This window comes from Pristis pectinata, chromosome 1 (assembly GCF_009764475.1).
Source record: "Pristis pectinata isolate sPriPec2 chromosome 1, sPriPec2.1.pri, whole genome shotgun sequence".
In the NCBI taxonomy this organism is placed as follows: Eukaryota; Metazoa; Chordata; class Chondrichthyes; order Rhinopristiformes; family Pristidae; genus Pristis; species Pristis pectinata.
Genome location: NC_067405.1, coordinates 72,057,027 through 72,081,399, shown reverse-complemented (window position 1 = coordinate 72,081,399; position 24,373 = coordinate 72,057,027). Strand labels below are relative to the sequence as shown.

The 24,373-nt window shown below is 46.1% G+C and overlaps 1 protein-coding gene across 4 annotated transcripts in view; it reads left to right on the top strand.

Annotated features, from left to right (window-relative positions):
- Window positions 1–24,373, top strand: part of adam23a (ADAM metallopeptidase domain 23a) — a 132,872-nt gene that overhangs the window by 70,355 nt on the left and 38,144 nt on the right. For all 4 annotated transcript variants that reach the window (XM_052028780.1, XM_052028786.1, XM_052028773.1 and 1 more), the window contains exons 11-20: window positions 86–252; window positions 4,468–4,552; window positions 5,639–5,729; window positions 7,224–7,275; window positions 12,080–12,179; window positions 16,641–16,712; window positions 17,888–17,974; window positions 20,034–20,114; window positions 21,469–21,519; window positions 21,617–21,680. In XM_052028780.1, the coding sequence (XP_051884740.1) occupies window positions 86–252; window positions 4,468–4,552; window positions 5,639–5,729; window positions 7,224–7,275; window positions 12,080–12,179; window positions 16,641–16,712; window positions 17,888–17,974; window positions 20,034–20,114; window positions 21,469–21,519; window positions 21,617–21,680 (850 nt within the window). The remainder of the gene's footprint in view (window positions 1–85; window positions 253–4,467; window positions 4,553–5,638; window positions 5,730–7,223; window positions 7,276–12,079; window positions 12,180–16,640; window positions 16,713–17,887; window positions 17,975–20,033; window positions 20,115–21,468; window positions 21,520–21,616; window positions 21,681–24,373) is intronic.

Sequence of the window (24,373 nt, the reverse complement as noted above, 5' to 3'; positions counted from 1 at the left end):
CTCGTGTTTCCACTGATCAGATTGGCTAACTGTCCGTTTACCCAGTGTTCCACTCCTGTACCGCTCCTGTCCTCCTGTCTTGCAGATCTTCAAGGAGCAGCTAAACACCAGGGTGGTGCTGGTTGCCATGGAAACGTGGTCAGACAAGGACCGGATTGATGTGGGCCAGGACCAGGTGAAGACCCTGCGCAGCTTCTCCAAGTACAGGCAGCAGTTCGTGAGGGAGCGAGCTGACTCGGTCCAGCTACTCTCGTGAGTGCTCCTTCCTCTTCCGACACACCTTCTCGACACTAAAACACTCTGCGGCACTCGCCAGGGGCCGTGCTCAACAAAGCCCAACAGCGGGTTGCGTGAGGAGATAGTATGAGAGGCCGCCGAGCAGTTGTTTGAGGACACAGGGTCTAGGAGAGGGCCTAGGAGAGTTTAGGTTCCAGAGCTCAGAGGCTTCAGTTGCAGGAGGACATGCGTTGAACAAGGCAAGGCATGAAGGAGCACAGTTATCTCTAAGAAATGTGAGATGGGAGGTTGCTGTGATTCAGCCAGGGGATAGGCCAAGGAAGGATTTGGAAGCAAGGTTGAAACAGTTAGTGTTCTTGCCGCACAGCTCCAGCGAGCAAGGTTCGATCCTGACTTTGGGTGCTGCTTGTGTGGAGTTTGCATGTTCTCCCTGTGTTCATGTGGGGTTTCCCCTAGGTGCTCCAGATTCCTCCCACATCCCAAAGACTTGCTGGTTGGTAGGATAATTGGCTGCTGTAAATTATTCTGAGAGTGGGCGGGCAATGGGAGAATTGAGAGGGTGGAGGCAGCAACTGTGAGAGAGAATGGAAGTAAGTGGAGGTAAGGGACTGCTGGGATTGCTCTGAGAGCCGGCATAGACTTTAATGGGCTGAATGGCCTCCTTCCATAAGTAGGTTAGTAAGAATGAGGTTTTGCCAGACTGGGTGTCATGTAGTCTCTGTAGAGCTGCATGGAGCAGAGGTGTTCCCCTCCAACCCAGCAAGGGTCACCTATGGAGCCCTCTGTCTCACCTCCCCCCACCCCAACCGCATGCTGCACTGCCAACCACCTACTCTTGACCCGCCCTGTCCTGCAGAAAGGCGATTGATCCCTCTCCCAACTCAATCAGCTCACCCCTCCCAACAAGCATGTTCCAACCCCCAGGCAACCAACTACCTCTCTCCCTGTGTTACCCATACACTGAACCCCAAGGTCATCTCTCCCTCCCTGCGTCAGCGGGCTCTTCTGTTCCTGGTGTGAGGGCTGCTGGGGGAACATCTGGGTGCCTTCAATTAAAAAGTGCATCTCTGGTCCCGTGCACCATTGAGTTGTTTCGTCAGGGCCCAGTGACACAGGAGTGGGAGTCAAACCCACCTCGCTCAGGGGCAGCTGATTCCCAACAGCACCAGGGCAGTGGATAGTGACTTTACAATGAAGGAGGGTCTTTCTGCCCATCAGTGCTGTGTGGTGGGTCAGCTGATGCAGCGGGCCAACCTGTTCACAATGACGCCAAGTCAGTCCCTGGTGTTGGTCCCTTTTATCATTTAGCAACAGGCCCTTTTGCCAGCTTCCCAGAGTGGCAGCAATCAGTGTGGAGGGGTAGTGAGAGACAGTGGGTGGCCATCTTGTGGCCAGAGGTTTCTGTGTCAGATGAGGAGCACAGAACTCTGATGTTAATCATTTTCTGGGTTCTGGGCATCAGTTGGTAGATCCAACATTGTTGCCCATCTGTTGTCCATTGACTGCTCTTGGGAAGGTGTCAGCCACCTTCAGTTACAACTGAATGGCTTCTTGGGTATTTCAGGAGGAAGTTAAGAGTCAAACGTATTAATGAATCTTGGAGTTGTACAGCATAGAAACAGGCCTTTCGACCCACCATGCCCATGCAGACCTTTGTACCCATCTATACTAGTCCCATTTGCTTTTATTTAGTCTGTAGCTTTTGTTGTCTTGGCGTTGTCTACATGTTTCTTAAATGTCAGAGTTCCTGCCTCCAGCACCTCTTCCAGATTCCAACCACACTCTGTGTGTGGGGGCAAAAACTTTCCCCCTCAGATCTCCTCTCAACTTTCGACCTCTTACCTTAAACTTACGCCCTCTTATCAAGTCAAGAAAGGTAGAGTTTACTGTCATGTGTACAGGTACGGTGAGGTACAGTACAATGAAAAACTTGCAGCAGCATCAAAGGCACACAAGTGCAAACAACACAATATAAATTATACATAAAATTAGACTATACAGTGGGGGGAGAAAAACTGCAAAAGCAAGAAGTTGGTGCAAGAGGTGCTGTAGTGTTCCATTGCTGAAGTAGGGTTAGGGTTGTGCAGGTCGTTTCAGGAACTGGATGGTTGCAGGAAAGTAGCTGTTCCTGAACCAGGTGGTGTGGGACTTCAGGCTTCTGTACCTCCTGCCCAATGGCAGCTGCGAGAGGAAGATGGCAAGGCCCGGATGATGGGAATCCTTGATAGATACTGCCTTCTTGAGGCAGTGCCTCATGTTAGATGCTGCCAATGTTAGACATCCCCACCTTTTGAAAATATTTCTTACTATCTATCCTGTCTACACCCCTCATAATTTTGTACATCTCTGTTGGGTCACCCAACAGCTTCCTCTCCTCCAGGAAAAACGAGCCCAGACTACCTAGTCTTTCCTTGTAACTGAAACACACTGATCCAGGAAACAACCTGGTGAATCTCCTCTGCACCCTCTCCAGCAAAATCATATCTTGCCTATAGTGTAGCGGCCAGAACTGTACACAATAGTCCCAAGAGCAGTCTAACCAATGTTTTATAAAATTTTAACAATCTGGAGTTGTAAATAGGCCAGATCAGGTCATTTCTGTATAGAAACAGCATGGAAACTGGCTCTTCTGCCTTTCAAGTCCATGCCATCAAACACCTGTTTACCTTAATCCCAAGTGGGGAGAACACACACTAGTTCTCATTGAGGGGTCAGCGGTGGAAAGAATGAGCAGCTTCAAGTTCTTGGGTGTCAACATCTCAGAGGATCTATCCTGGGTCCAACAAATTGATGCAATCACGAAGGCACATTAATGGCTCCACTTCGTTAGGAGTTTGAGGAGATTTGCTATGTCATCAAAGACTCTTGCAAATTGCTATAGATGCAACCATTCTGACTGGTTGCATCACAGCCTGGTATAGATCCTCCAATGCAGAAGATCGCAACAGGCTGCAGAGAGTTGTAGACTCAGCCAGGTCCATCATGGGCACAACTCTTCCCACCATCAAGAACATCTTCAAGAGGCGGTGCCTTAAGGAGGCGGCATCCATCACTAAGGACCATCACTATCCAGGGACATGCCCTTTTGTCGTTACTACCATCAGGGAGGAGGTACAAGAGCTTAAAGACCCACACTCAACAATTTAGAAATAGCTTTTTCCCCTCTGTCATCAGATTTCTGAATGGTCCATGAACTCTACCTCATTTTTTTTTGCACTATTTACTTTGTCATTTGTAGTAATTTTTATATCTTTGCATTGTGCTGCTGCCGCACAACAACAAATTTCACGTCGTGTAAGTCAGTGATAATAAACCTGAATCTGATTCAAGTTTGGACATATGCATTTCAGTCCCCTTTTTTACATTTATAACTAAACGCACGTACAGGCAATTTTATTCCCCCACGTTACGACTGTTTGGGTAACGGAAATTCACCCTTATGGAATTCTCAGATCACTACCCAAAAATTTTATTCTCCCCACATTCCCATCAACTCCCCCCAGATTCTACCACTCACCTGAAGGGCATTAGTGAACCCTGTGGGTTTTACCTTTAATGAAAATCAGGTGGTTTCAAGGTAATCATTCCTGAGATTTTTTTCTTTTTTTTAATTAATTCCAGATTAGTTAATTAACTGAATTTTAACTTCCTTTACTGTCACAGTGGGGCATCTCTGAATTGTTAATCCAAGCTGTTGGGAATTTGAGCACTGAGCTACCACGGTATCCATTCTCTTGCACCATCACAGGCCCTGCTCTCGTGAGATTAGAATGACTGGACGTCTCTGGGGCTTGATGAGGCTGTGGGGCAGCTCTCCCAGCTTGGGCATCAGCCTGGTGGACTCTGCAACACCAAATAGACAAAGGCTATAACATAAAGAGAAGGGCAGGCCTTTGTTGAGCAGTGAGGGTACAGATTGAGCGACCGCACAGAATGCTTGGTGTGAACAGCATGGGTGTGTTTAAGGGCAGGGTTGATATACATGTCAAGGAGGTGCTGCTGATGAGATGGGGCCAGGAAGAGGGTATGAATGTTAACACTGAGGCTGTGTGTGGATTGGCTGATGTGGATCATACTGTGTGGACCTGCCTATTTCTGTGGAGTGACTGTTTTCTACTCCCCCTTCCACTGCACCCCCCCCCCCCCCCACCACCCCCCAGCCCCACCACGTCTGCATTTAACTTATGCTTCTGTTTCCAGCTTGTTAGATTTGTTTCTCCTTTTTGGCAGGGGCACCACGTTTGAAAGCGCCATGAGCAGCATGGCGTTCTTTGGAGGGGTTTGCTCACTGACTCGAGGAGTAGGAGTGAATGAGGTAAGACTCTCCAGATTTTCCTTGTTGTCCACGAATTGGAACCGATTGCTTTGAATATAATATTCGCCAGCGCACCCACTGCTGGTTTTACATCTGTTAATAACCCAGCGTTCCCAGACTAGTCACCACTCCTGCCTCCCTCTTCCAAACCATTCTTCTCCCATCCTTTCTCTCGACCTCTTCCATTGAAGCTCACCCACTGAAGCAACATTAAAGTCATAGAGTCACAGAGAGATTCAGCATGTAAACAAGCCCTTCAGCCCACCAAGTCTGCGTCAACCATCAACCACCCATTTAGATTAATCCTACATTAATCCCATTTTTCCAATGCCTGAATCTTGATCTTAAGTTTGGACATTCGCACTTCAGTCCCCTTTTTTTACATTTATAATTAAACGCACGTACAGGCGATTTTCCCCCCACGTTACGACTGTTTGGGTAATGGAAATTCACCCTTACAGAATTCTCAAATCACGACTCAAAAATTTGATATTCAGAATAAAATTAACTCTCAATAAATTCATGTGAAAAAACATCAATAAATCGGTATAATTTTTTCTTGGACTCGTATTTCTTGGCGCATGCGCAAATGACAGCTTCGCATTATGGAAAATCACGATACGGACCATTTTTTGGGAATACAACCCTCCCCATAACACAGGGGTAGCCTGTATTTTATATACAATTGTGTATATATTTCAAATAAGCATTTTAGTAAGAGAAAGATTCTCAATCTACCACAACCGGAAAAATTATTTTTTTTTTGTGGCTGAGTGATATTCCATGCTGGAAACATTCATTAGGTCAGACAGCATCTGTGGAAGGGGAAACAAGGTGAAAACTCTGTTTCTCTCTCCACAGATGCTATCTGACCTGCTGAGTGTTGCCAGCCCTTTACTCTTTTTATTTCAGATGTTTAGCATCTGCATTTTTATTTTGAGGTCCTGACTTGGTGAAAACTGTCTGTATCTGACTGGTTTTATTTACTGTTAGTGCCAGTTATTGAAAGCTTGTTTTTACTTGCATTTGTTATTGTCTGTCTGTGTAACTAATTAGAACCATCCACATTTTAATCTCTCCATCTAGTATGGACAAATGTGGTCGACCACTGCTATATTGGGGCAGAGTCTTGCACAGAATTTGGGTATACAGTGGGAGTCCGAATCCAAGAGAAAAAGTAAGTGCCGTTAATGTTGTTCATGCACGTGTTCCTGAAGTGAGGCTGACCAGCTGGCTTTCAGTAAGGGAGGAACCGATTCTGATTCCTTGGGGAACGTTCATGGACTTGGATACAGCAGTGTATCCAAAGTGCACACTTGCTTATAAAGTCATGGAGAGATACAGCACAGAAACAGGCTCTTCATCCCATTGAGTCCACGCCCTATCATCATCCACCCATGTACTGTACACTAATCCTACTCTCCCATTTTTTTTATTCTCCCCACATTCCCTTCAACTCCCCCCAGATCCTACCCCTCATTTACACACTGGGGGCTTTCTGTACTCTACCAGATTTCTCTCTAGCTTACTGTACTGTTTGGTTAGTTCATGCTACTATATCCTTTAACCCCCTTGACGTATCATTGACATCCTTGTTGAACAAAAGAAAGCCCCCCATTAGTTTCAAGTCTTTCAATTGCTCCAAACCCATTGGGAGAAGAGAGTTCCAGATTTCCAGAAGCCCGCGTGTGAAGATGTGCCCCCGACTCTAATTTTAAGCTTATGCCCTCTCTCTCAACTCCCTCCAGAGGGAAGAGTTTCTCCGTCTCAGTCCCATCAGTTCGTTCCATCAAGTTCGTTTCCACATCTCCTTATGACGCAGGTGACAGCCATTTGACCCATTGAGCCTATGCTAGCTCACAGAGCAATCGCAGGGAATGAAGGGATGTAGACCAAGTGCAGGCAGATGTGCTGTTTAAATTGTAATTGGTTTATTATTGTCACATGTACCGAAGTGAACAACTTGTAACCGCTGTTATAAGACTATTGAATGGTTCCCTAGTACGATAAGGTGGACTTTTGACCTCACAATCTACCTCGTTATGACCTTGCACATTGTCTACCTGCACTGCACTTTCTCTGTAACTGTGACACTTTACTCTGCATTCTGTTCAGCACAAATTCTTTTGGCATCGTGGTCAGCACAGATGTCATGGGCTGAAGGGCCTGTTCCTGTGCTGTACTGTTCTATGTTCATTCTCCCATTATTATTCCTGTAACCTATTCACCCCACATTCCCATCAGCTCCCTGCCTAATCCCCCACTCATTTGCACATTCGGGACAATTCACAGCGGTCAATTAACCTACTGACCCACACATTGTTGGGACGTGGGGGGAGGACCTTGGGCCTGAACAAACAGCGAGCTTCCTGGCCCAGGAGTTGTCCTGTCACCCATCCAAGCAACATCAAAACACCACACTGTGCTTGCAACTGTGGGGGAGTGTGTTCTCCTAGTTCAGGCTTGGGAGAGGACAGCGGGGTGGGGGGGGGTGGGGTAGGGGGTGATGTTCTCTGTTTTTTCCAGGGCTCTCCTTTGGTGTCATACTGCCATCATTACAGTGGGCGGATCATTGGGCGCGTTCTTGTGGGACCGTGGTGCACCAGTGAAAGGAAGGGGGCCGCAGAGCCCACCAACTGACTGCGCCGTGTGTTTTTGTTTTCTTTTCCAGAGGAATGTGAGTGTCCAGGCTCCTGGGCTGGATGCATCATGGAAGACACAGGGTAGGGTCATGTTGAACTGTAGCGGGCGTGCATTGTTGAAACAGGAAGGTTTAAACCCCAGACTGGTTGGGGAGGGGGGTGTTCGGGTGAGGCGGACAAATCGGGCCTCAGAGCGAGGCAGGGATGGGGGGGGGGGAGGGAGGAGGAGATCCCAACCCCCCAACGGCCAGGGTACATGGGCGTGTTCTGTCAGTCAGATGCAGTGCAGCGGACATGGGAGGGGCAGAGAGGATTGGGGATCAGGGATACGAGAAAGGATGGGTGTCAAGACAGAGGGAGGGGCGCAGACCTTTGAAGGGACCAGGGTGGCAGAGGCGTTGGGAATGGTTGGTAGTCTTGTGGTAGGGATAGAGAGAGGTTAGGTGAGTGGGACATGAAGGAATAGGGCTAGTGCAAAGCGATTGGCGGTGGGTGTACAATGGATGTTGGTGGAGGGCGGGTGGAGGTGATGGAGCAGGCATCAGGGATGGAGGTAACTGCCTCACTCAACTAACAGCTGGGTTCCCTTCTCATGTAAGAGACTCCCTAGTAAAAAGCAGGCGAGATGACACACTTGCCTTCATGCGGTCTTGCCAACCTCTTGTACAGCTGTAATATGACATCCCAACTCTTGTACTTGGGACACTTGAGTACAAGAGTTGGGACATCATGTTACAGCTGTACAAGAGGTTGGTGAGACCGTATCCGGAGCATTGTGTGCATTTCTGGTTGCCTTACTATAGGAACAACCTGATTAAGCTGGAGAGGGCGCAGAAAGTTTCATAAGGATGTTGGCAGGACTGGAGGACTTGAGTTATAAGTAGAGACTGGATAGGTTGGGACTTTTTCTCCCTGGAATGAAGGAGACTGAGGGGTGACCTTGTAGAGGTTTATAAAATCATGAGGGCATAGATAAGGTGGATGGTCACAGTCCTTTTCCCAGGATAGGGGAGTCTAAAACGAGAGAGCATAGGTTTAAGGTGAGAGGAGAAAGATTTAAAAAGTGGACCTGAGGGACAACTTTTTCACACAGAGGGTGGTGGGTATGTGGAATGAGCTGCCAGAGGTGGGTATAGTTACAACATTTAAAAGACATTTGGACAGGTACATGGATAGGAAAGGTTTAGAGGGATATGGGCCAAATGTGGGGAAATGGGACCAGCTCAGGAAGGCATCTTGGTCGTCATGGATGAGTTGGGCCGAAGGGCCTGTTTCCATGCTGTGTAACTCCATGAGCTGGGGAGCGGCAATGGAAGGAAGGTGGCAAAGGGAGTAAAAAGGAATGAAAACACCATGAAGTAAGTATGTGCGTGTGTTCGTGTTCGCAATAAGTTCAAAGGGACAGACCTGGCTTTGTGTGCCTCACTAATGACACTTGAGGGGAAGAAGGGCATCAATGGTTTACAAGATTTAGTTTGAAAAGTTTTGTGGATTTCAAACTAATCCAGTATGTCCCCGGATCACTTCAGAGGCGCGAGTGAGGCCGAGAGCCCTTAGTGTGGGTTCTACTCTCAGCCTGGGACACTCTGAGCCTCAACTTGAGGCGCCTCTGTACCCAATCTATGGGAGGCCACCTCTGGGGGGGGGGGGGGGGCGCGGTGGCCGGGTGGCAGTGTTTTGGGAATGTCCCACGGCAAAACTTTACGCCGCTAATATATTTAATTCAGACACCAATTAGTGAAAATCCACCGTGTCCTCCCTGGATAAAGGACTGCGTGCACTGATGAGCAGAGCTCTTGGGTTAGTTACTACAGATGGGAAGCCATAACTTTGTGCCCATGCCCTAAAATAGGATAGTACAGAGAGTAACCATTCAGCCCCACTGAGGTATGTCAGTGTTTATGCTTCCTATCTTAACTGTATTAGGATATCTTTCTATTCCTTCCTCCCTCATTCCCTTATCTAATTTCCCCTTAAATACTTTGGTGTTATGCCCCTTAACCTTTGCGGTGGGTGTGTGGCATTCCCAATCCCCACCGCTCTCTGGGTAAGCATCCATTACTGAGCCATTGTAGCAGCTTCCAGCACCCTCTCCATTCCCCACCCTCCAACATCCTCTCCCTCAGCCCTGCCCCCAACCCAGGCTTGCCGGGATCCCCCTCTGCCACAGGTTTGGCTTTGGTCAAATCGGTTTGGGACGTGCCGCGCTGAGCACTTCATCCAGGTTGGTTTGGCTCAGTGACTGTCAGCTAGGCACTCGGAGCCGCTAAGGGAGTCTGGCCCGGGATAGGAGGGTGTCCGGGAGTCCATTTCAAGTTTGACTTGGTGTCGGTGATGGGGTGTGATTCACGGCCCGGGTTCAGGGAGCCTTTCTGGTGCCTGAGGTTCACGTTGACCTCAGTACCACTGTGTGGGGATTGGCAGCTGTGGGAGTGGTGGGTGTGGGTCTCTACCTGGATTCAGGGGAGAGGGCCCCCTTTTCCGGGAGACTCTACAAATGCCTCTGTGTTGGGTCGGGAATGGGTGTGGGACTTGACTCCAATTTGTTTTGGTCACCGAGGGGCCGGAGTTTACTTTTGTACCCAAGCTGGCATCTGTCCACTGACGCACTGAAATGCCAGGTTCAACTCTGACGTTAACTTCTGTTAATCACTGATATCAGGGAATATGAGGAAAGGCAGGAAAGTGGAGTTGGGTCACAGATTGGCCCTGACCTCGCTGAACCAGAGAGCATGCTCCAGTGTTAGACAATTCCTGTCTCGAAATAGAGCAAAAGCAAATGCAGAGAAATAAACTTGTATTTATACAGCGCTATTCATTCCCTCGAGGAATTTAAAAACACTTTGAAGAGCCAGTGAAACATTTCTGAAGCTCAAAGTGGGGTGTTTGGAGCTAGGGACGTCCACCAGTTATGGCTGGAAAGTGTTTTATAAAGGTTCTTCATGGCTTCCTTGCTCTTGTCCACAGTGCCTCTATTTATAAATCCCGGGAGCTTGTATGCCTTTTTCACCACTTTCCCAACCTGCTCTGCTCTTTCATTGAACTGTGCTACATACCCCCTCCCACCCAGCTCTCTTTGTCCTTGCACCCCTGTTTATATTGCCTGTCCTTGCTTTTTCTACCAAAATGTTGCATTCTAGCACACGCATAAAAGGAGGAGGAGTAGGGCTTTGAGCTCCGCATTCTGCTCCCCTGTTCATTGAGGTAAAATCTGATCTAATTCTTCTCACTCCTGGTAACCCCTTCCATCACTTTATCAAGAACCTCTGTGTCCAACTTAAAAATATTCACAGACTCTATTTCCACTGCCCTTTGAAGAGAGCTACACAGGCTCTTAACCCTCCAATAAAAAAATATCATCCATCTATTTAAAAGGACAGCCTCTTGTATCTAAACAGAGGCCCTTGGTTGTAAATTTTCCGACAAGAGGAAGCATCCTCTGCACATCCATCCTGTCAGGATCTTTCAATTGTCCCTCTCACTCTTCTGGCCTGTCCAACCTTTCCTCATAAGACAGCCCACCTGTTCCAGATGTTCATCCATTAAAGCTTCTCTGAACTGTTCCTGATGCTTCCCCATCCTCCCTTCAATAAGGGGACCCAGTATTCTGCACAGTACTCCAGGTGTGGTCTCACCAATGTCCTGGGAAACCAAGGATGGGATCAAATTGAAAGAAAAGGCAAAGATTAGAGGCAGGCCAGAGAATTGGGAAATTGTTGGAAACTAGTGAAGGATGACCAAAAAGAGGGAGAAGACGGTGTGCAAGAATAAAAAGGCAAATAATGTAAAAACAGACAATAAAAGGCTCCATGGACGTATGACAAGGAAGCGAGTAGCTCCTGCAACGGTTGGCACCTTGGAGAGCGAGTCTGGGGCATTAATAATGGGAAAGAGAGAAGTGGCAGAGATTTTGAATGAATATTTTGGAGCAGTCTTAGCTGTAGAAGACAGTAAAAAGATGCCACCCTCCCTCACGATAGGTTCAGCAGGCCACTGTGGATTCTGACCCTGAGTAGTGTCAGGTTCCTCCAGAGTGACCCGGGGTGTGGAAGTCTTGCTTCACCATGGATTCCAACCCTAAGTACCGTCAGATTCCTTCAGAGTGACTCAGGGTGTGGAAGTCTTGTTCCATCATGCCTATGTGCCACTCTGTTGTGCTTTGTGCAACTGCATAGCTTTCATTTTGCGACCTGACCTTGGGTTGTGACGGGTCAGTAGCTCGTGGCTGTACGTTGAGAAGCAGACTGTGGCAGAGAAAGGGCATGGTGACTGCCAGGAGATTGCAGCCCCCGCCGTGGTCTGACACGGGATAGAAGCTGAGGAGTGGAATGCCATTCATCTCCAGTTTGACTTGAGGAGTCTCTGTGCTGTGGGGAAGGCCACACAGAGCTCCCATTTCCAACCCAAGCCCAATGGGATCAGGGCCCAACTGGCCCAGGCCGGTTGGCTATCAAAAAGCTAGTGCCCTTTGAGCTATAACGTTTGCATTGCTTGGAGCTGAGTGTGGGTTGAAGGTTGTGGCTTGCGCCTAATTTTTTGATTGGCTCCATTTGTAAGAACGATTTGAATTGGGTTTTTATGCAGGCTGGACTGAGTTTGATTGTTTTAGCTGAACTGGATTACAAGCAGACATGTGATTTTGGAGCAGGAGTAGGCCACTCAGCCCCTCTAGACTACTCCCCTATTTGGAACGATCATGCTGATTTGATAGTAACTTCAGCTCTGCCTGCGGGAACCTTTCACCCCTTTGCTTAGCTTGTGTTTCAGCTTTATTGAGTTGGGAGTCAAACTTGGATGGATTGATCAGCTTTACTTGATTGGGCAGGGTTGGATTCGGAGCGGTTTGTTTGAGTTCTCATCCGTTCTTACTGTGCTCCACCTCCAGGTTTTACCATCCCCGTAAGTTTTCCAAGTGCAGTATAATGGAATACAAAGAGTTTCTACAGAGAGGTGGGGGAGCTTGTCTCTTCAACAGACCAACAAAGGTAGGATTCTCTGACCCCAAGGGTCTAGCTTAATCCAGTCCCTCTACTTCCGTCAACCTTTGTCACAAACTTTAAACTTCAGATTCACCCAGTTAGAAGGACAAGAGCAGAAACAGAAAGTGCTGGAAATACCCAGCAGGTCGGTCAGCATCCGTGGAGACATGCAGCCTGATCTGATGGGTATTTCCAGTATTTCAGATTTCCCGGCACTGCTGTTTGTTACATCTTCCAGTTCCTTTATCTCCCTCTATCTGCCCTCATACACCTGTTAACTAAATGGCACCAAAAGCAACTGTGTCACCTTGACAACTTTGGTCTCCACTCTATCTCAAACATTCCTTTTGATTCCCTTCACCCTCCCCCACACCCCACCGCCCAGCAACTTATAACTCACATTCTCTCACTCTATTTCTCTCTCTCCAAATGCTGCCTGACCTTCTGAGTATTTCTACCTTTTTTTATTTCAGATTTCCAGCAACTGTAGGTTTTTTTTTGCTTTTCAGTACATGGGAGTTGTTCCAAATCCTTAACTCCCCAAACAGGGCAGGGAATGTTACCTGACAAACTATCATCCTTGAATCTCCAAGCTTCCTCCATTACAAACTTTCCTTTTTATTATATTGTGATATGGTCAAAACTTATCTGCGTTCTCGCCTCTTGTTTCCATCTTGGGACCAGTTCTTCTTTGGGGGAGTGGGTGGTGGTTTTAACATTAGAGACCCAAGTCCTGAGCTAAATGCTGAGAGTGCAGTAATCGGGAACTCCACCAGGACATCTTGGGACCCTTCCTGCTTCGCAAGTGGAGGTGATTCAGAGATATAAATCATTGACTGCACCAGGATACAGTGATTCCATATTTCCTTACAACATAGGAGGCTATTCAGCCCATCAAGTCGATGGTGGCTCTCAAAGTGATCCCACTCCCCCACTAACCTTTCCTGTAATTTGCATTAATCCAGCATTATTAATCCCATTTTTTTTGTTCTTCCCGCATTCTCGTGAACTCCCCCCAGATTCTACCCCTCGCCTACACACTAGCGACAATTTACAACAGACAGTTAACCCACCAACCCATATGACCTTGGGCTGTGAGAAGAAACCGAAGCACCCAGAGGAAACCCATGTGGTCACAGGGAGAACATGCAAACTCCACACAGACAGCATCTGAGGTCAGGATTGAATTCTCCTATGATGCCCCAAGTAATGATTAAATTAGACTTGGGAACAATCAACAGAGTCAAGCCTGCTTGCCCAATGTTTTGGATGCTTGAATCTAATCACTCCTGAAAGTAATCTGTATGCATTGCTGAACCTAATCAAAGGGTTGAGAAGTCTATATTATATTACAGTTAGACACTTCAATCATATTAGCCCCCACTGACTGCTGAAAAGTTGCAGGACAGGAGATGAGAAAATGGCTGTCAAATTAAAATTACTCTCTGCAGTAATGGGTAAACTCTTAAGTAAAACAAAACATGATGGAAACACTCAGCAGGTTGGGCAGCATCTGTGGAGAGAGAAGCAGAGTTAATGTTTCAGATCGAAGACCCTTCATCAGAACTGGGGAAGTTTTAAGTTGCAGAGGGGGTGACGAGGGATGGATAGGATAACGGAAATATCTCCAGATAAGATGAGACCAGGGTTGCTTGGGTGATCCCAATATTTACAGAACTGATAGATAGATTAATGAGGGCAATTAGAGAGAGAGAGAGAGAGAAGAAACAAACGCATTAAAGCTATGAAGTGCAAGTCAGGGCTGTTCCTGAAAGGGAGAATGATGGAAATGCCAGCAAATCAGACAGTGGGTGTGGAGAGAGATAAAGGATAAATAAACTTGCAGCAACATTGACAGAAATGAGGATATATGAAGTTATTGAATCCAATATTAAGTCCCAAGGCCGCATCATGCCTTGATGGAAGATGAGGTGCTGTTCCTTAAGCTTATGTTGGGCTTCACTGGAATAGAGTGGGAGGCCACATGAGAGCAGGAGTGGGATAGGGATCCAAAACAGCAGGCACCTGGAAGCTCAGGAATGTCCTGCCAAATTTAAAAATCTCTCCTTCAGTGTTATCATCAGTAGGGAGTGAGTAACGACTTGTACTTCAGTGAGATTTCCTTAATGCAAATCCTGTGATAAATAGACATGTCTCAATTTCAGTAGACCATTGTTCTGTTTTTCATGCTTTTGAATGCATGTGTATTAAATGTGATACACATGCATTTAAAAACACTAAAAACAAGTCAGTCTGTCAAGGCACCAGTTTTTTAAGGAACAATATTCAACAAGCAAACTATGTTCTAGTAAATGAATATATTAAATAAAAACTGTAGATGCTAGAAATCTGAAATAAAAACAGAAAATGCTGGAAATAATCAGCAAGTCAAGCAGCATCTGTGGAGAGAGAAACAGTTAATGATTTTAATCTGGGACCCTTCATCAGAACTAACAAAGAGAGAAACAAGTTGGTCCAAGTAACAGAGAAAGTGGGGGAGGGTGATAGGTGGAATAAAGGGAATTTCTTCCATGGAGTGAAATAATGTGATGGTAAAGGTGCAGTCCTTTGTGTATTGTGTTGTTAATGTTGTTTGAATAACATTTTCTGTTTTTGTTATAAAATGTTTTGTAGTACTTTTATAGAACAGAATTTCAAATTCAAAGCTGCTGAATTAGCAGATTGGATTAATTATTTATAAACATCTCAATACAAAGTAAATTATTGTTGAGAAAAATTTTGTTAATCTATAAAGATGCAACTTACATTGGTTCAAATTCTCTCCTATGCATTGGCCAGATGCATCAGATTTAAATGCTTTTTCCACTCTACTGAATAAAAGGACCTTATGGACATTTTTCTGACCTTGTTACAATTGCTGCTTTGAGCCAAGCTTTTAGATATTATGCAGCAGTCTTTCTGAAAAAGAACCAGCAGTGTAATTCTTATTCAATGTTGCACAAAAACAGAATTCATAATGACCTGTAATTCAGAGAAATTTTAATTTTCTTCTGCAGTCATTTGTTCAAATAAATGTCATCCTCGCAACTTTGTATTTCAAATAGCAAGTGACAGCAAAAACTGCAGCAATATACTCTCAAATATACAAACAGCCCAAGTCAGCGATGTACATTGGCATACATTTGGAGGCTCAGTAGCTCAGCTAGTACCTTACACCTCCAGCAACTCTGGTCTGTCCTGACCTCCAGTACTGTCTGGTGGAGAATTGCTAAGAAAAACAAATTAATCAGTAATTGCATTTGGGGACTTGGCATGTGGATTGCAGAGTCATAGAAAGATACAGCACAGAAATAGACCATTCAGCCTACTGAGACCCATTTATTTATTATCCTCTTCCTCACATTCCCATCACCCACCCACCCCCCCCCACCCCCCAGATTCTACCACTCACCTGCCCACTAGGGGCAATTTACAGCAGCCAATTAACCTACCAAATCACACGTCTTTGGGATGTGGGAGGGAACTGGAGCACCCAGGGGAAACCCACGCGGTCAATCACAGGGAGAATGTGCAAACTCCATGTATAGAGCAGCAGAGGTCAGGATCAAACCCGGGTCTCCGGAGCTGTGAGGCAGCAGCTCTATCAGCTGCGTTACAGTGCTGCCCCAATGTTTCAGCTCCGTGTTATGCACAGTAATCTGTGGAGAAGATCAGAAAATATGGTGACCTGCAAAGGTGTGTTACAGATGTCTGGATGCGATTCTGTGATTTCCATTGACACATACTTGGCCTGTGATCAACTTGGGTTGACCGTATGGACAAAATAAAAATCAGAAAAACTGTACAGACTGAAAATCTGAAATAAAAACAGAAAATGCTGGAAACACTCAGCAGGTCAGGCAGCATCTGTGGAAAGAGAACTAGGGTCTGGGACCCTTCAACAGAACTCATGACCCTCCTCAAAGTGTCACAGACCTGAAACATTAATTAGTTCTCTTTCCACAGATGCTGCCTGACCCACTGAGTTTCTCCAGCATTTTCTGTTTTTATATGGACAAGACATTTGCTTTGACTTAATTTATTGTTACTTGAGGAAAGCTGTCTGAGTTGGTTCCTGCTTGAGGAGTCTGGCTTCAGGTGGGTCCACCATAAGTTAAAGGAAATAACCCTCACAACCGCTCCTCCTTGTTCTTCCGCCACCCGAGCTGATTGTAATCCCTTCTCCAATACCTGATTTGAGTATTTGATTGTCCTAATTTCTTTCTTTACCCACACAAGACCTTCCGAAGCCTTGGGCTTCATGTGCACTAGAATTTGGCATCATCAGACATCAGGAGAGATGTATTTCCATATTTTATGCATCACATCAGGCCATTTGGCCCATCAAACCTCAGAACATTGGTACACGGCACACCTGCCAAAGAACTGCTCGGCCCCTAGTGTCTCTGTTCTTGATTCTAACCAGAGTGATAACTGTGCAGTTTCTCTCCCTCTGTTGCTCCGTAGCTCTTTGAAACCACGGAGTGTGGCAATGGATACGTGGAGTCTGGGGAGGAGTGTGACTGCGGACTGCGAATGGTAAGCTTGGAGTGTGCACCTCTCTTCTTGCTCCTGATTGTTGAGGCCTGCCTTGTGCTTCAGCTGCCCTGACTCCTCCTCGGATGGAGGGGGTGAAGGTGGCCAGGCTGATGGCATTGCTGGGCAACGTGAGCACTGGGTTATTCCCAGCTGGCAACCTGGTAAATGACACCTGCACTTCACAGACCCTGCGGATCCCTGCTCCTGGATGCTGGCATAACAAATAAATGGTTCCGTTAGCTCTACCGGGTGCCCAGTTGCTGCTTGCCCTCCCACATCCGCCCCTCACCATCCAATGGGGTCTCATCATTTAAGCATTTGACTTCTGCAAACCAGATGAGAAACTTATTCCTCTTCCGAAATGCTCGAGTAATTGCGATCCAAATTTCCGGTCAGACACCAGGTCGGGAGCTGTTCCAGTCCATGGGTGGGTGGTCGAGCAAGGGAAGCAGTGTTTGTATGTATCTCTTGTTCATGTTCTATTTAAACATGCTGTGTCCTGTACAGGAAGGAAGGGTGAGAATTGTCCAGTACACTGGACTGTTGATAGCACTCCCTGAGGTGTTCAGGTAGCACAGTGATGATGAGATATCTTTATTAATCACATGTACATCGAAACACACAGTGAAAGGGATCTTTTTGCGTAGAGTGTTCTGGGGGCAGCCCGCAAGTGTCGCTACGCTTCCGGCGCTGACATAGCATGCCCACAACTTCCTCACCCGTACGTCTTTGAAATGTAGGAGGAAACTGGAGCAGCCCGAGGAAACCCACACAGACACGGGGAGAACGTACAAACTCCTTACAGACAGTGACCAGGATTGAACCCCGGTCGCTGGCGCTGTAAAGCGTTACGCTAACCGCTACACTGAGGTCTTCAGTTATGCAGGTGTATAGTGAAGGCTTGGACAGGAACCATATATGCGGGAAAAGTCACAAATAAATCTGATTGGGAATGGAGAGGAAATCTCCTTGGAGTGGTTCAAATGCATGAAGGGGAAGTGAGATGAACAGGTGAGGGAGAAGGGCATAGGAGGATACTCCTGTAGGATAGGAAGAGTCACTCGCAAACCAGGGACACTGGCATGGAACAGGTTTGCCATGTTGTTGCTGGGTATTTTCCACCTTCATTGTCAAAGCTGTGTATGACTTTTCCTTATTTCTGTCCCCTCCCCCAGGAATGCTTCGGGACCTGTTGTAAGAAGTGCTCCCTTGCCAATGGTGCCCACTGCAGTGATGGACCCTGCTGCAATCACACTTGCCAGGTAGTGGATTGGCCAGTACCATGCAATCTCGTGAAACTCTGCACGGGCCTCCTGGAGGGAGCTCCATGGGGGAATGTCTGACCCCGCTGTTGTGGCAAAGATACGGTGGGGACGTTTGTGTGTATGAGTGTGTACGCTCCAACCATCAACCACCCATTTACACTAATCCTACCCTAATTCCATTTCATTTTCTCCACATTCCCATCACTTGCCTCAGGTTCCACCACTTACCTACACACTAGGGGCAATTTACGGTGGCCATTTAACCCACCAACCTGCTTATCTTTGGGATGTGGGAGGAAACCAGAGCACCCAGTGGAAACCCATGCGTTCACAGGGAGAACATGCAAAGTGGAGGTCAGGATTGAACCCAGGTTTCTGGCACTGTGAGGTAATGGCTCAACTAGCTGCACCAGTGTGCTACCCACATGCTGGCAGCTGCTAAACTGCCTTTTTCTGCACATTCATTTGCTGGATGAGCTGTCATCAATCACCATCCCTTGAGAGTATCACAGTAGATTAAGTTGTCGGGGCAGAACGGCTCCAAGGACATTCCTGGCGCTTATCACCACAGTTTGACGGGACAGTCCTATTCTGGATTTCAGAGCATTGTAACCTCAAGTGTTCCTATATTGGAACAACGATCTCCATTCTGCTAGCTTCTGCTGGCTTGTGTAGCTCTGAAGTTCATGAAAATACCCCATAGCTGCAAACCTTTGAACAGAAGAGGTATATATGACTTGAGACAGAGAGGATCACAGAATAAAGAGCTGTCTGTTGGACATCAACAACTTGCATATTCCAGGGCATCATTAACATAGTTGGTGCTCCCAAAACACTTCAGAGGAGCAACCGCCGGATAAATGTCTGGTTGCGCATTAGCGCCACTGGCAGAGCCACTTCCTCACAGGGCCAGAGACCAGGGTTCAATCCTGACTTCAGGTGTGGTCTGAAGTTTGCGCATTCTCCCTGTGACTGTGTAGGTTCCCTCCAGGTGCTCAGGTTTCCACCCACATCCCAAAGACTTGCAAGTTGGTAGGTTAATTACCTCTTGTATATTGCCCCTAGTGTGTAGATAGGTGAGTGGGATAATCTGGGGAGGGTCAGCCGAGTTGATGGGTGAATTAATGGGGGAGCGGCTCTGTTCTGTGAGCCGGTATAGTCTTAATGGGCCAAAAGGTAACATGAAACATCTGCCTGATCTACACAAGGGGAGAATGGGTCATGTGGCCAAAGACTATGTCAAACAGGAAGACTTCAGGGAGAGCCTTGAAGATGGAGGCAAAGGTTTGGGGAGGGAACTCTGGAGCTAAAGTCCCAGCCATCTGAAAGCATGGCTGCCATTGCTAGTTAAAAGAAGGCAAATGATTAACTCTGGATGTGCGAGTTGTTGAACACTATAAATGTTTATTCCTGCAGGCAAAACAAGTCTGGTCAGTTAGTAAAGCCTGAAAGTGCATACCACCAGGCTCAAGGACAGCTTCTAACCCGCTGTTATAAGACTATTGAACAGTCCCCTAGTACGATAAGATAGACTCTTGACCTCACAATCTACCTTGTTATAACCTTGCACCTTACTGTCTGGCTGTACTGCACTTTCTCTGTAGCTGTTACACTTTATTCTGCATTCTGTTATTGCTTTTCCCTCGTACTATCTCAGTGCACTGATGTGATGAAATCATCTGTATGGATGGTGTGTAGAACAAGTTTTTCACTGTACCTCGGTACATGTGACAATAATAAACCAATTTACCAATTTAATATCACATCGCAACATTCCCACACTGTTCAACACGTTCAGCACCAGGAATGGATTCACAGGGCAAACCAAAACTACTTGGGCTGTGAAAGTCATTAAGATCTTGCTTCTATGCAGAGTGTCCTAAAGCACTCCCTTTTGAAGTATAGACAAAATATTTTAATGTGGGAAATATGACAGCGACTATGTGCCGAGTGATCTCCTGCAAACCTCAATGTGACCAGACCATATTTATTGTACGTGTTTTGGTTCTCTTCAAAGGCCAGTAAGTAACTCGATGTTCTGTGCTCTGGTCCTCAGTTCCTGAAGAGAGGTTACGACTGTCGAGACCCTGTGAATGATTGTGATATAGCGGAGTACTGCACTGGAGACTCTGGCCAGGTACCTGTTGTCCGTTTGAGTGAAGAGCAGGGACCAGGAGGTGTGAGGTGGTAGAGAAATGATGGAGTAGCTTATTGCAATCCCATGATATTCCCCGCCTGCCTCCCCCAGCACAGAGTGAGGAACTTTTCCCCGTGGCAGACATGCTTCTAACCAGAGGGTGGAGGTTTAAGGTAGGGGGATGGAGACTTCAGGGAGATTTGAGGAAGAATTTTTTTCATTTGTAAGTCTAGAATTCACTACCTGGAATTGTGGAGGTGTATACTCCCACACCATTTCAGAAGTATTTTTAAACGAGCACTTGAATCGCCATAGTATAGAAGGCTACGGGCCAATTGCTGGAAAGTGGGATTACATTAGATAGGCACCTGATTGTCAGCATGGATGTGGTGGGCCGAAGGGCCAGTTTCCCTGTTGTATGACTCGATGTCCCCTCTCTCCAACCCTGGAAGGATTGTGATCTTGTTTATTTCCTTTGCTCTATATTCTCCTTTTTACCCCATCTCCCCTTCAACGACATTCACCTCAAGAACTTCAGTTAGATCTTTGACTATCGAGGGAAATACAAACATGGTATACAACCAGCTCTCTTGATTTAACTCTTTAACTCCTGGTTACAGTCTGTCTAAGAAGAAGGGGCAATGGTTGCTCCTTAACCTTGCCACATAGAGAGGGATTTCTCCAAAGTTGAACCCTGTTTATTAGTCATTACTTTAGTGGGAAAAATCCATGTAACTAACCACAAGTGTGATCCTGTTTCCAGCACATTTCAAATTTCCTCCCTCTGCCTCCTGCACTGCTCAAGTATCCACCTTAGGCTGTTCATTTGCACAATACCAAAATCATGGCTCGGCATGGGTGGAGGTTATGTGCCACTACATCCCTATGAAACTTTATTTATCCTGATTTTAACCAGTTGCATGTTGCCTCACATAAGAGGACATGGCAGGGTGGATGTCAAAATGTTTCCTCTAGTGGGAGAGTCTTGAATGAGGGGACACAGTTTCAAGATAAGAGGCCAGTCGTTTAAAACCGAGGTACGTCAAAATTTCTTCACACTGAGGCTAGCAAATGTCTGGAATTCCCTACCCCCCCAGAAAGTTTAGAAGTATTTAAAGTGAAGGTAGATAAATTGTTAAAAGATTGGGGGATAGGTGTCTGACACGGAGGAGGTGAGTCCGTGGTAGATCAGCCATGGTCATATTGAATGGCAGGGCAGGCTTGAGGGGCTGGGTGGCCTACTCCTGCTCCTATTTTTGTGTGTTCCATCCAGCAGTGTGGCAGGATGAATAATGGTCCTTTTATCCTTGCCCACGGTTGAATTTTAATTGTGCTGATTATCTGTTTATTCCAGTGCCCTCCCAATCTTCACAAGCAGGATGGATATGCCTGTGACATGAACCAGGTGAGTGGATCTCGTTCTTCATTCGGACCATCATTGCTGTGTTTCCTGATGTCACAGTTCAGTCTTCACTAACCCAAGGATGTTTCTTGTCCTGCAGGGCCGCTGTTTCAGTGGGGAGTGTAAAACCAGAGACAACCAGTGCAAGCTGATATGGGGCTCAAGTAAGGAGACTGCCATTTTCGGGACTTAGTGTATGGTCACCTCTGCCTTTAATTAGCCATTCTGCTATCTAAAAGTGATGGGGATTACCAGTGGGCAGGCAGTGCTTGTAGAGAGAGGAAAACAGTCGGTGACCTTGCAGCAGAATAGGGAAAGTGGCAGAGAAAGTTGGGTAGGGGGTGGGGAGGATGGAGAGAAGTGGAGGAAAGGGATGGGGAGCGAGAGACGAATACTGGAGCTGGCTGGGGAGGGCAGTCAGGTTTTTGGACATAATAGCAATGATTCAAGATTTGCAAGTTCAGTGTCGCTGATAGTAATGTTTTATTTGCTCCTTTCAAAGGATCTATTTTCCTTTAATTTGCATCTCATTAAGATGTGATGAATGCAAGAAACAAACATCATTAACTTATGAAAGCTCAGTCTATCTTTTATGGTGTTCAGACCTTCTCATTCCCTCCATTGAATATGGTTTTGGGATTTGTGCTAAATATCCAATGTGGTTTAAATAAAGCTATAAATTGGATTGTGGATGGAAAGAACTTGTTAAAAGGTTGGTAAACAAGAAACATTTATGTTACAAGGTGGAGTGCTGTAATATCACTGCCACATTATGCCAACTGTCGTGCATGTGAGATGATCGCTTGCACCCTCAAGAGGAAGGTATTACATCATTCTGGTTCTTTATGTTGTAAGACTGACACAGCATTGGGCATTTTTAAGTTTATTTTTATTCCTTCCATTTACAGCTCCAGGCTTTTAGCTTGTCACGAACAGCTTTTTAAACACAGTTTGAAGTTGTAGAAACTGTCTGACTTGGCCTTTACTCTCAGCATCACTTTACCTAGGCAGGGCAAATGCTGGAATCTATAATGAAGGATGTAATAACAGAACACCTTAAAAATAATAACAGAGTTGAGCAGAGTTGGCGTGGATTTATGAAAGGAAAATAGTGTTTGACTAATCTATCAGAGTTCTTTGAGGATATGACTATTGAATTAATAAGGGGCAAGCAGTTGATGTGGTGTGTTTGGATTTTCAGAGTCTTTTGATAAGGTCCCACACTAGAGCTTAATCAGGTTAGAGATGAGAGGCATTACGTGCCTGAAAGAATTGGTTATCAGACAGAAGGCATAAGTGGGATTAAACAGATTGTTCTCAGGTTAGCAGATACCATATCAATGATTTGGCTGAGGGGACTAAAAAATGTTATTTTTCCAAGTTGGTTGATGATACAAAACCAGGTGGGGTTGTGAGTAGGGAGCAGGATGTAGAGAGGCTTCAAGTGGAAATGGACAAGCAGAGTGAGTGAACACAGTGGATAGAATGTAATGTGGAAAAATGTGAATTTAGATGTACAAAACAGAAAAACAGTGTATCTTCTTTAACGGTGACAGGTTGGGAAGAATCTATGTTCAAAGGCACCTTGGGTCTCCTGGTACAGAAGTCACTGATAGCCAAGTGCAGGTGAAGCAAGTGGTTAGAAAGACTAGTGGTATGTTAACCATTATTATGAGAGGATTTGAATGCAGACATTGAAATGTCTTGTTGAAACTATGTCAGACCTGGGTGAGACAGCACCTGGAGTATTGGGTATAGTTTTAGACTCCTGTACTAATGAAGATGTACTTGCAAAGAGGGAGTGCAACAAAGTGTCACCTGACCAGGAATGGGCAGGTTTGGTGCACGAGAAGAGGTTAAGAGATTAGGCCTGTACTCTCTAGAGCTTAGAAGAATGAGAGGTGATCTCATTGAAACATACAAAATTTTTATTTTTATTTGTTATTTTTATTTGCAGCATGGTAACAGGCCCTTCCAGCCCAACAAGTCCGCGCCGCCCATTTTAAACCCAAATTGACCTACCCGTACATCTTTGAGAATGTGGGAGGAAACCGGAGCACCCGGAGGAAACCCACGCAGACACGGGAGAACGTACAAACTCCTTACAGACAGCGACGGGAATCGAACCCCGATCACTGGCTCTGTAATAGCGTCGCGCTAACCGCTACGCTACCATGCCGCCCTGTAAAAATAAATTAAATAAAAATAAATTCTTACAGGGCTGGACAGAATTCATGCAGGGAAGATATTTCTCCTGGCTGAGGACTCTAAGACCAGGGCTGTCAGTCTCCGAATAAGGGGCAGGCTATTTAAGGACTGAGATGAGGAAAAATTTCTTCACCCAGAAGGTGGTGACTCTTTGGAACTCTCTACCCTAGAGGGCTTGTGGAAGCTCAGTCATTAAGTTTGTTCGAAATAAAAATCAACAGGGGACTGTGAAATAAGAGGAAAGTGCAGGAAAATGGCATTGACATTGAAAATCAGCCAAGATCTTGATGAATATCTTGAAGGGCTTGATGGCCTATCCCTGCTCCTATTACTTATTTTAGCCTTGTGTATGATTGCTTTCTTTGCATGAAGCACATCTTTCCAAAATGACTTTGTTCAAATCCACATCCATGGAAGATTGTCTGTCCTTTGGGAAATGTGGAGCCTTTGTCTATCTTTTAGGAATGTGGAGTCCTTCCATTTCGAACTGTTGGGTTCATCTAGGATATTGTCACATGTCCCTACTGGCCTGGTCAACGGATCCTTTACCTTGGACAAATGTGTGGTAGCTAGCAAAGTCTGAAACATCTACTTAATACCTTTTATTCAATCAGTGAGCAAAGAAAACAACCCATAACCTCTCCTACAT